This window comes from Pristiophorus japonicus, chromosome 23 (assembly GCF_044704955.1).
Source record: "Pristiophorus japonicus isolate sPriJap1 chromosome 23, sPriJap1.hap1, whole genome shotgun sequence".
Classification (NCBI taxonomy): Eukaryota; Metazoa; Chordata; class Chondrichthyes; family Pristiophoridae; genus Pristiophorus; species Pristiophorus japonicus.
The window spans coordinates 36,904,187-36,917,169 of NC_091999.1; the positions used below are offsets into that span (position 1 = coordinate 36,904,187).

The following is a 12,983-nucleotide window of genomic DNA, read 5'->3' on the forward strand; positions in this document are numbered from 1 at the left end:
CAGCAGTGGGGTGGGGCCTTGGGAGTTTGGACCGTAGGTGGCCTTGACTGATATGAAGAATCCTCGCACATCATGGCTGTTGGCCAGTTATTGTATCTCCTGTGCTTTCTCCATCCACCACCTGTCCTTTATGTGCCAGGTTTTTTGTTGGACCTCAGCTTTGAGCCGCCTGTAGTGTTGCCTCACTGCTCCTGAGTTGGGTTGTTGCTTGAGCCTCAGAAATATAAATTCTTGGCTCTCTGATCATTCTCATCAAACCAGTCCTCGTGTGTTCTGGCTGAATGACCAAGTGTCTCTTCACAGGCACTGGTTATGAGGCCTGGAGGGCAGACCAAGCACTGTGGGCATTCAGCACCTCAGTGTCATCAAGGCACGTCAGGTTAGCTGTGAAGCGTTGGCTGTATAGGACTCTCTTAGCTGGGACTTTAAGTGCCCCGGCATTGACGTTCTTGCGGCACTGCTTCTGCTGTCCCCTCCACTTTGGGGTTAATGTCGATGATGGGTCAGGCTGTCGTCCAGCCAACAGTCGTCAGCTCCTGTCATGATGTGGGTGATGCGCACACCCTTGCGATCCCTGGCTCGGATGATGACATAGTCGAGCAGGTGCCAGCGTTTGGAGCAAGGGTATTGCCACGATGCCTTGTATTTTTCCCTCTGGCGGAACAAGGTGTTGGTGATGAGAAGTTCATGTTCTAGATATTTTGTCAGGAGTAGGATACTGCTGGAGTTGGCTTTCCCTACCCCCTCACTGCCAATCACGCATCCCCAGAGGGCTGTATCTTTGCCGACCCTGGCATTGAAGTCACCGAGGAGGATCAGTTTGTCACCTGCGGGGACACAGGACAGGGATGTTTCGAGGTTGGAATAAAAATCCTCTTTGGTCTCATCCATTGCATCCAATGTTGGGCCATACGCACCGATGACTGTGGCGCATTGGTTCCGGGATAGGGTAAGTTGAAGCGTCAAGAGGCGTTCGTTAACCCCACAGAGGGTGTCTTTGCGGCTGTCGACCAGCTCATTTTGATGGCGAAGGTGGCGTTCTTCCTCTGGTATTCTTTTCCAGAAAAAGCTGTAACCTCCATCTTGTTCCTTGAGCTGGCCTTCCCCTGCCTGCCGGATCTCGCTTAGGGTGGCGATGTCGATGTCAAAGCTTCTAAGTTCCCGGGCAACTATGGTGGTGCGGCATTCTGGCCTGTTGCTGTTGGAGTTGTCCAATGGGAGTCCTGTCGTTTCAGGTCCCGAACTTCATGTTAACGGAGTGGAAGATGCCTGTGTATGAGTTCTTTTAACGTGGGGTGGCATAGCTGAGCAAGGTCTTGGTCCAGTGGCAAGGGATCCAAGACGACTGGAGACCAGGCACTTCTGTATGAGCCTAATTGCCTAAGGTGAAATGTTGGCTGCAAGCTCGGCGCTGAGTAGCACCCTTGTTGGTAAGTGGTCCGAGGCTTGGTTGGGGGCAGGCATTAGGAAGTCAGTTGTCTGCTGGAGTTCCAAGTGGGAGGTCAGCAAGGAGTAGGAGGGTGAAAGAATCATAGCCAGGCCACCAGTGGGGAAGGGGAGGTCCAGCCGTCGATGAGGAGAGATATGTAGGCCCGCTGCTGGAGGGATGAAAACCCGCCGCTGGAGGGGCCGGGTGATGTCACGGTCGCCTGGTCGGAGGCACACCTGCTTGCTGGGCGTCGTCGTGAGTAACCTTGTTTCAAATGGCTGAAAATGATGCTAATAAAACACACCAAACTATTTTCTATTTAGATTGGGGTACAGTATTCAATTGCTTAATAAAACATTTTTAAAATAAAATTATTCTTAAAGGTTCCTCCACATTGTTTAAAAGTTTCTTCAGAAGTTTTAAAAGTTTCTCCCGGAGTTTTAAAAAAGGTTTCCCAAGTTATTTAACATTTTTTCCAGAGGTTTTAAAAGTTTCCCCAAGTTGTTTAAAAGTTTCTCTTGAAGTTTTAAAAGTTTTCCCAAGTTGATTAAAAGTTTAAAATGAAAGTCAGTAGTAAGCTACCTGCCTTCGTACTGTTCTATGGGTGCTGCCATCCCACTGCAGCTGCACAAAGCCCTGGCTAGACCACACCTGGAGCACTGCGGGGAAGTAGAGGCTCAGTCATCTCTGAAGGGGGCCCGAATGCCTGGACGCCATGTACATTCCCAGTGTTATAATCCCCATGTACAGTCCCAGGGTTAGATTCCCCATGTACTCTCCTAGGGTTAGAATGCCCACATACTCGCCCAGGGATAAAATCCCCATTTCCAGTCCCAGGGTTAGAATCCCCATTTACAGTGCCTGGGTTAGAACCCCCATGTATGGTCCCAGGGTTAGAATCCCCATGTACTCTCCGAGTGTTAGAATGCCCAAGTACTCTCCCAGGGTTCGAATCCCCATGTGCTGTCCCAGAATTGGAATCCCAATGTACAGTCTCAGGTTTGGAATCCTGTGACTGCACACAGATGAAGAGAAAAATTGAGGCCTTGAATCTGAGTTGGGGAAAAATCATAGAAACATGATTCAATTTCTATCCTAAACTATTTGAAATCAAATCAAATGAATTGTTGCAATTAACACATTACTTTCATGCCAAATGGGAAACAAGTGATGTGTGGGCTGTGCAGGAGTGTTTGCGCCCGGTTACACAGCATGTCCCTGGCTCTGCACTCTAAATGCACTTCTTTAGGTTCACAGTCTCATTGACACATCCAACTGACTAGATGGACCTCGCCCTTTAAACCCCATCAGAGAAATATCAGCATTTGATGTTTAATTTGCTAAACCTTTATAAAACACTGGTTAGGCCTCAGCTGGAGAATTGTGTTCAAGTTTGGGCTCCAAACTTTCCTAATGATGGCAAGCTTTTAGAGAAGGTGCAGAAGGAATTGTGCCAGGGAGATGGGACTTCCGTGATGTGGAGAGCCTGCTGAAGTTTTCTCCAGAGAGCAGGAAAGGGTAAAAGGAGATTTGATGGAGATGTACAAAATTATGAACGATTTAGGTAGAGTAAATGTGGAGAAAGTGTTTCTAGTGGCATTAGGGAAGGTAACCAGAGGAGTCAGACTTCCGATGATTGGCAAAATAACGAGAGGTGAGATTTGGGATCAATTGTGACTCAGCAAATTGTTCTAATCCAGATTGCACGGTCTTAAAGGGTGGTGGATTGAATTGTAACTTTTAAAAGGGAATTGGATTAATACTTGCTGGGAAAAATATATCTAGCAATGAGTAAAGAGCAGAGGAGTGAGACTCATTGAACAGCTCCACCAAAGAGCCGGCACAGACAGGATGGGCTGCATGGCCTCCTGTGCCGTACTCTCCGTGACAATGGTGGATGATCTTACCCAGAGTGCTCCGAATACGCCCTATCTCCATCAGCAGGGTGGCAACGTGGGTAGGCCTGGTCCCTGGAGAGTATGCCCCTGTGCGGAGAGGCTCCCGTGGACTGATTGGAGCGAGCATGGCATCAGCATCACCAAGTGTGGCTCTCAGGCACCAGGCAACACCGAGTGTAACTCTCAGTCCCGGGCAGCACCGAGTGTGGCTCCCAGGCCTTATGCACCAGGTCGCATGCATCATAGAGTGCGGCTCTCAGGCCCCGGTCAACACCGAGTGTGGCTCTCAGGCCCCGGGCAACACCGGGTGTGGCTCTCAGGTCCCGGGCAACACCGATTGCGGCTCTCAGCCTGCGTGTCAAAGCCTCCGGGCCAGACACCAGCAAATCCCAGGGGCAGTGCCTCCCCCACACCATGAAATACAGCATGCCCAGCAATTCCCAGCCGCTCTGTATCAGGGTGGGTGCTGGATGCGGAAGTCACTCCCTGGTCTCCTGTACAGTATAATATTAGGCAGTCCCTTGAATCGAGGATGACCCACTTCCACACCAAAACGTGATGAGTTCACAGATGTTTCAATATGAGACTTGATATTCCAGGTCCCGAACTACATATTGAAGGGTGGGAGATGCCTGTGCGTGGATTCTTTTAACGCGTCTGTCCGTTGCATACCAGCCACCACACGGGCTGAACAGAGCGAGGTCTTGGTCCAGTGGGAAGGGTTAACCAAGATGACTGGAGATCAAGTTCTGCTGCGCAGACCTGGTGCACATACTCCTACTGCCCATAGATCGCAGTGTGGTCTGGCCCATGCTGTCCCTGGGCCCTTGCCTATCCCGGGCCCTGAACTCGCGCCTCTTGTGGCCCCAATCTCTTCACCCCAAACTCCTGTCTCTTGTGGGGCCCAATCTCTCCGCCCCGAACTCTCGCCTTTCGTGGGCCCCAATCTCTTCCCCCACTGAACTCTCGCCTCTCGTGGGGCCCAATCTCACCGTCCAGAACTCTCGCTGCTTGTGAGCCCCAATCTCACCGCCCCGATCCCTCACCTCTCCGGGGCCCCAAACTCTCCGCCCTGAACTCTCATCTCTCCTTGGCCACAATCTCTCCTCCCTGAACACTCACTTCTCCTTGGCCCCAATCTCTCCATTCCGAACTCTTCCCTCTCCTTGGCCCCAATCTCTCAGCCCCGAACTCTTCCTTCTCCTTGACCCCAATCTCTCAGCCCCGAACTCTCGGCCTTGTGGGCCACAATCTCTCAGCCCTGATCTCCCGGCGCTACTCCACCTGGACCTCACCACTCCTCTGCTGCTTGCTGCACCACCTGCTGTACCTGGGCCGTTCTGATGATCCTATCCATGCTCCAATCGCTGACCTGGATTCCGGTACAAAGCAAAATCTAGAATCTCAAGTCTACAAATCTAGGGCAATTTAGAATAAATCGCCTCTCAACTATGCTGCAAATGTTAGAAAGATGCTTTGGATACCTGGCCTCCTGTGTGGATCTGTTTGTTGCATCTGTTTGAGCTGGAGTGGAGATGGAGGAGAAGCTGCTGGGTTTCAACCCCAGTAATTCTGGGCCCAGTGGGACCAACAATTCCCCATGTGGGGCTCTCAATGGAGGTGGGTTCCCTTTCCTGAAGGACATTAATGAACCAGTTATGTTTTACCACAAACTGCAGCTTTCATGGTTACTATTTCTAGTGCTGGTGCCAGAAATTACCAAGTTCATTAAGCTCAATTTCTCAAAGTGCCTTTGTGTTTTTGTGGGTTCTCTCTCATCCACCCTTTTCATGAATGAAATTCACTTTACAGGGTATTAAAAGGGGAGGATTTATCGACCGGAGGCTCAAACATCACATTAACATCTGACGAAGTCACTCGATTCATCGTGAATGGAATATCATCCAGCAGCTATGGATGCAAAAAGCACTGTTCTTTGTGGGGAGAAAGTGTACACGTGCTCTGCGTGTGGACAAGGCTTCAGCCGATCATCCAACCTGGAGAGACACAAGCGCAGTCACACTGGGGAGAAACTGTGTAAATGTGGGGACTGTGGGAAACGTTTCAACTACCCGTCCCAGCTGGAAACACACCAGCGAGTTCACACTGGGGAGAGGCCGTTCACCTGCTCTGAGTGTCAGGAGGGTTTCACTCAGTCATCCAAGCTGCTGATACATCAGCGAATTCACACTGGGGAGAGGCCGTTCACCTGTTCTATGAGTGCGGGAAGGGATTCATTCAGTCATCGCACCTGTTGAGGCACGGGCGAGTTCACACTGGGCAGAGGCCATTCACCTGCTCTGAGTGTGGGAAGGGATTCACTCAGTCATTCCACCTGTTGAGGCACCAGCGAGTTCACAAATGATTATAGGGGTTGGATTATGCTGTTATTGCTGCTGTTAATCACAACCCGACTGAACCATGTTCATTCTGACAATTGGGGTTTGTTTCCACTGATGAAAACTCCTGTAATATTCGGGATATAGACAAATAAATTCATGTTGCTTTCAACACATTGCTGCAGGCTTTTCTCTTTCCCACCCGAGTGTTTAGCATCACCTGGCTGGAGCTCAGAGAGGACAATCTGGGGGGAGGATCATATGGGTGAAGAACTTCAGCATGGACACAGTCCTTCAGGGTCATACTGAGAGGGGAAAATGGCACTTTGTTCTTTCTCATCTCTCTTCACTGACAGCAACCCGTGCGGGCCAATCTTGACAGTGTAAGGTGCGGATGATATCCACCCAAGGGTGCTAAAAGAGATAGGATGGGAGCTCTGCCAGCCTCTTGCTCATATCGCCAACAGATCAGTAGATTCATGGGTTGTTCCCTGAGATTGGATGGTAGCACATGTAGTTCCCATTTTTCAATTGTGCACAAGCCAGAGCTCGGAAACTGAAGGCCCATCAACGTGACCTTGATCACTGGGAAGGTGCTTGAAGGGATCCTGAGAGATGCTGTTTTCCATCATGGGGAAAGTGAAGGGGCCATTAGAGATACTGAACATGGATTCCAGAAAAAAAATGTCACGTCTTACAAACTAGCTTGAGTCTGTAAAGAAGTTGTTAGGTTGGTGGATGGGGGAATCTGGTTGACATTGTCTACCTCAAGGTGTCAAACTCATATTCGAGGGTGGGCCTGATCCAATATCCTGGCACTTGGCATGGGACACATTCAGCAAAAGCTATTAAAATAGGAATAATTGAAGATAAACTACATCGGAATTTACATTTAGATTTTATTTACTGCCGCTGCTCCCAATCCCTGGCACCTCTTAGCTTGAGCATTCATGAACTGACCCTGCTCAAACCATAAGCACAAGGATATCGGTGCATGGTTCTGCCTGTGACCACAAGGCTGTGTCACTGCCACACAGAGATACCGTTTCCTTGTTTCACATCTCCATACAAACACCATCTCTTCACACATCACCTTGCTACACAATTGCAGCAGACATGAGCAAGGCCCTGAGGCTTATTACAATACATATTTCATTGCAGCAAAGGTTACATTGGGAGAAATGATCAGTTATTTTCCATTACAGGCAAAATTCCGGACAAACCAGCAGCACATTGGCACCTGAACAGTGTTTCATTGGCCTACAGGCTTTTCTTAAATAGATTTTCTGCCTGGATATAAACTTAAACCAGCTTTGCAGGTGTGATGCTCTATTCACACATTGAAGGTGAGAGAGATGCTGTGGGGAACACGCTAAGTCCAGTAGCTGAAAGTGATTGACAGACTGGGTTTTGTGTTTAGTGATCCCGGGCGTGTTACCAATACCAGCAAAGATGAAGCCCATGGAATAAAAGGGACAGTGGATACTGTCTCACTGTGAGCGAGTCAAAATGAGAAGCTTCAACAACAGCAGATGTTTCACAAAGGGAGACCTCACCAGACCAAAGGACATTGGTGGCGTTTAATGGGCTGTTTGTGTCACTGGGCTACAGGAGGCTATTTGTGGCAGAAGGAAAGCTGGTCACAGCAAACAAACAGTTTACCGGCCTGTCCAGGGCCCACTCTGACCCCCACCTTCTCTCTCTCACTATTGATGGACACTGCTGCAGTAATTGCTCCTCTGACCTTTCCTCTCTTATCCCTCCTACACCCCTAATACACGGCCCGACACAATCTTCCTCCCCCTACATCCTCACTGTGCTGGAATCCACACCAGTCTCCCCATCTGCTCCTTGTTCTCTCCCTGGATCCTGAAACTACAGAACTCACTGATCCCTCCTGAATTCTACAGGCTCTAAAACTGAAGCTTGGTGGCCCTCAGTCCCCACTCCTTGATTTACCTCCCCTTCTCTCCTCCTCTTTCCCCCTTGGTTGTGTTCCACACTCTGGGCCTTGGGCCTTCCCCGGGGATTCTCAGTATGAACAGGGGGATGTGTGTTGAGACAGGATATCCCAGCTCTCCACCTTTAAAGGGACAAGGAGAGGACCAGCTGGGCTGAATGGCCCTGCTTTATGACATCACTGCAGTGCCGAGCAACCACCCTCCCTGAGCCCTGATCATTATGGACTGGGTTGAGCTCAGTGCTGTTACAGGAAGGGAACCAGGAGCAGGATTCGAGCCATGTGGAGCCCAGGATCAATGGGGAGAGGTACAGGATCAATTTATACCTTATTGAGTGAGAAATGTCAGTGTCCCGGACACTCCCTGTCCCTCAGTATCTGTGTCAGGGAGCGACCGATGGGTTCACTCTGTATCTGACCTGTGTTGTGCCTGACTGGAGAGTGTTTGATGCTGACATGGGCTGCTCAGCTCGATGAGCACAACATTTAACTCAAAGATGATCAGATACACCCATCAGCTTCTCCCCTGGACACAGGTCCTGAAGGACAGGGAGTGTCTCTATTAATTTGGTTGGTGTCCTTGATCAAATTTAAATAACTCATCTCTTTTTAAACATTCGTTCATGGGATGTGGGTGTCGCCTCTCACCTCTCATTCTTATTAACACTGGAGAATATAGGCTTAGTCTACTCAATCTCTCATAGGACAATCCCCCCATCCCAGGAATCAGTCTGGTGAATCTTCATTGCACTCCCTCTTTAGGAAGTTTATCTTTCCTTAAAAGCACCTGAAGGTAACAATGATGTAATTTACTGTGTTCTGTAAGCATTTGCTATTTTGTTTTATTTTTTCTGCACTGTATTGTGTTTAGTTCATAAAATATTAATCTAAATTAAATTGGAGTTATTGAAATTAACTAAGCTATGTTTTATTCAAGGTCAATAATGATAGTTTTACGAATGATTTCTGCTGTTTTAACGAATTTTTAATTCCGAAGGAAGTTTTGAAGTTCCAAACTTAAAAAAAGAACCAAGTGTTGATTTAAAACAAACTTCTGTTTGTTCACTTGAGTAGTAACGAATTCAGTCTTGTTTATAATCAATTTACAAGTGGAGTATAGTCACAGATGGAGCACGTGTAACCAGGCACGAGTATCTCCACGCTAACAAACAAAGGAAAAAGCTTACATTTATAGACTGTTTTCTTATCAAACTGGAGCCGGCATTGCCTAATATGGTAGTCTCTGGCTACTGCATAGTCCAGAGACACAAGTTTACATCAGCAACACATTTAGAAGCATTGCGGCCTGGCTACGGTGATTATAAACCACCAGTTCTTGACTTTTCTTATCCAAACAATATTTCTAATCAATTCTGTTATGAATATCGAAGCCTGGTTGGTCGCAAACACCAGCTGTTGCTAAGTGAAATCTGTCTCTCTCTCCCTAATAATACGAAACACATTTTTTCCTCTATCGAATGAATGAAACATAAACCCTTTTCAGAAGCTGAATTAACCAGGGTCCACATGTCAACCTGTCCCACAGGTTTTTTTTATGAGTTACATTACCTGTTGAAAAAGTGTTTTATATCTTTCTTTGTCTTTACTAATCCTGGTTTCCTCTCAGCGTCCTTCCCTTTCCTTATATTTTCATTGTCCCTTATTGACTTCCTTACAGCATAATGCAATGACCAGAATCCCTGAAGCTATTATCCGTGCTATCACCAATCCCAGCTGAAACAATCTAACTAGATCCGACTTTCCACCATTCCTGATTGGCAAGTCTCGGGATTGCCTGTTCTGTCTCTCTATTCCTCTATATGATTTGCACTGTGTGTTTCTGGGATGTCCTAATTCGCAGAATTATGAGCTTTAAAGCCAGAAACAAGGAGCATATAGTGTCCTATGTGTGGAATGACTCGACTGGCTTCATCCTCCAGAGGCAGTCTTGTCTGCAGATAAGTTGCGTTGTGATGATGTACCAGAACCAACGTTTAGCACCGATGCATGTGTTCCTCGGTGGAATCAAGCTAAAGTGATGTTCTAGTATGGGGCATCGGGTTGAACCCACAGTCATATACGTGACAGTAGTAGTCACACAATACTGTCCTTTTCCTTTATACACGGTATTAGTTTGGCCTTTGCCCCATTTATTTATTTCAATCTGGCATTCTGGAGATTCTTTGTCGAAGGTGAACCCACAAGCTGGAACATCTACAAACCCATGTTGTCCCTTTCAGAGTACAACACTGCATATCTGGTGCTATCCAAGTTCCTCCCCTCTGAATCAGATATCTTGGATATTCCTCATACTGTTTATGGATCGGACCTAACTCAGTCTTCCACCCTTGCAAACGATTCTACCCTATCCACCGTCCAAGGTTTCGTTTCATTTCCATTTTTCCTTAGCAAAGGCAAGATCAATCCCACTGGTCTAATATCTTCACTTCTTTCTCCTTCCCTCGGGGCCAAAATCCCCATTCCAATTAGCTGCATCACATCAACGCCTCTGACTTGATTCCCCTAAACCATTTTCTCAGTTGTTCTTCATGAATAAACAAAGGGATTTGATTACTCTCTCTTGTCCAGTCCCTTCTGTACCACATTCATCATAAATGTCACAGAGGCTACACACAATACCACCAGTGAGCCACATCGTGTTCCCATTCACTTTCTATATCTATTTTGTTTACTCCTGTTAACCTTACTGTGGCTCCTATTCTGAGCTATCCTGTCAGCTCTCACTTTCCTTGTGATTTAAACTGATTCTCCTTGTGTTCCCCATCTTCCTCATCCCTTGGATCCTATTTTCTATTCTTTCCTAACACATCCTTTTACAAATTCTCTTCCCATTTTGTCTATTAATTGTGAATATCTCCCTTCACATAATCGAGTTGATATATTCAAGCTCATGTTTAAAACTTTTGATTTCAATTAACAATTTAAAAACACACATTGTCATATAATACATTTCCTGATTCAGTTACTTCTAGTCCATTAAAATGTGGGCTCTTTTACTGGATCGGACAGGTAGAGTTCTTTTTGTGAGGTGGGATGTCATTTTATTTAAGTCCCACATATGATGATCACTATCAGCGTTTGTACTTGGCAAACCAATAATTAACATTACTGATCAACATACAACATTTCTTACTTTAAAATAACCTGCCGTCATTATCTTTTAAGTTTGTATTGAAATATTTTATAATGATCTTGAATTACTTATTGTCCTGATGTGATACTAACTCTTTAAGTGAACACTATTAATTTAGTGTTTGGGGTCAGGGTGTGTCCCAACCCACCTGGTTCAGGGTAGTCTTCCTGGTCTCCCAATCTTCCCAAGGAGCAGGCTTTAGGGTTCTTTCCCTATTACCACCAAAATTATGCTTTTGAGGGTCTCTTCTCGGTTTATCAAGGATTCCAAAACTAACCCTTTTGAGGTCCTCTGTTTCCTCCTGGAGTTCGCCTCTCACTTGGATCCATGTTTTGTTATGGAACCTGTAAGGTCTGGCCTCCTTATCTCCCACCTTCAGCTTGTAGCTGATCTGTACACAGCCATGGCCACCTTTCCAGACAGAGACAGGCTGACTTTTTTTGTTTTTAGCCTCTCTACAAGCTTTCTTTGTTCAGTACTTAGTGGAGGCCTTGAAACTGATGACCATTCTAGCTGTAAGGAAATCCTAATTTGATCAGCATTCTCGCCACTATAAATTCTAATGCCTCTGACAGGTAGCAGTGTGTTTAACTCTATCCGGATTATTTCAAAGTCGGTTTCTCTATGGAGAATGTGTCACGGCCTCGATGGTTTAAAAAGTTCTCTCACTCTCCTGAGCCACATTAGCCATTTCATGTTGTCCTGTTGTCGATAACTGAGCATGCCTGAGACTTGTTCACACACACACGCAGCGTTATTCCAGTATCATGCCACATGTGACATCCAATCCAAGCCATTTGAGGTGATCTTATCAAAAGATCGTGGGGTGTCTGAAGATCTTTGCTCATCTCCCTCTGCACGGTCCCGATGTCTCGGGTAGTGGCCAGGCGATCAAATTCAGTTTTCTTATTGTTCAGTGTAGGCAATGACACAAACATCTGAGAGAGAAATCTTAGCAATTTCCTACACTTCCCTGACTTGAACAAGAATTTACATTAACACCAGATTGTACCCAGGTGATTTATGACAATTCACCCAGAAACAATGAGTTAAGAAACATTTCTATTTGGAGGTGTAACTTTCCTGTTTTCCTCTTATATCCTCACTCATTTCCTCTCATTTCATTTTATACAGTGTTCACCATTTCATTCATGAGCCCGGAGGAACTTTACTGTCGAATACAATATTATCATACTGTCTTTAAACATCGATCAAACATTCCCACTTGGTCCAAGTTTTGACCCAGTTTCTTTGTTTAATTTTATTTAACCGAACCTCTTCTTGGACCTTTTATTCTCCAAAATATGCCAGAGAGCAATTCAGTCTCCAAGAGGAAGGATGTTAGTTACCTTTAGCATAACAGTCACCCCCAAAAAGTTATTTCTGAATACATTGTTTGGACAGAACCAGAGAGACGGGACTTTTTCAAAAATAAAACATAATTTTCTCAATTTTCAGCTAAATTTTCCTTCCCATGCTGCTTGACCAGCGACGCTTAGCAATATATATACATATATATATATATATATATATACATAAAATCAGTTTTAATTTCACAAACAAATTATGCCCAGACGTTGTCATTTTACGAAGAAGACAAAAGTAACAATTGCGTTTGGATGCAAGTCATTTATCTGCCCCTTCGAGCAGTGTGACTTGGACAATAGGATTACATCGGATATACGGCACAGAAACAGGCCATTCGGCCCAACCAGTCCATGCCAGCGTTTATGCTCCACTCGAGCCTCCTCCCTTCTTTCCTCATCTAACTATATCCACATAACCCTCGATTCCCTTCTCCCTCATATACTTGTCTAGCCTCCCCTTAAATGCATCGATACTATTCGCTTCAACCACTCCCTGTGGCAGCGAGTTCCACATTCTCACCACTCTCTGGGTAGAGGTTTCTTCTGAATTCCCCATTTGATTTCTTGGTGACTATCTTATGTTGATGGCCTCTAATTATGCTGGTCCCCACAAGTGGAAACACTGTGTCTACTCTATCAAAACCTTTCATCATTTTAGAGATATTATGTCACCCCTCAGCCTTCTTTTTTCAAGAGAAAAGAGACCTGGCCTGTCCATCCTTTCCCGATAGGTATCCGCTCGCCTTTCTGGTATCATCCTTGTAAATCTTCTCTGCACCCTCTCCAGTGCCTCCATATACTTTTTATAATATGGTGACCAGAATTGCACACACAAA

At 46.1% G+C, this 12,983-nt stretch overlaps 1 protein-coding gene across 1 annotated transcript in view; it reads left to right on the forward strand.

Annotated features, from left to right (window-relative positions):
- The window catches only part of LOC139235642 (zinc finger protein 229-like), a gene marked incomplete at its 3' end in the record, with an annotated part of 68,086 nt that extends 62,549 nt beyond the window's left edge, over positions 1–5,537 (forward strand). The window contains exon 4 of the mRNA XM_070866690.1: positions 5,255–5,537. Coding sequence (XP_070722791.1) covers positions 5,255–5,537 — 283 coding nt within the window. The remainder of the gene's footprint in view (positions 1–5,254) is intronic.
- Positions 5,538–12,983: the final 7,446 nt, after the last annotated feature.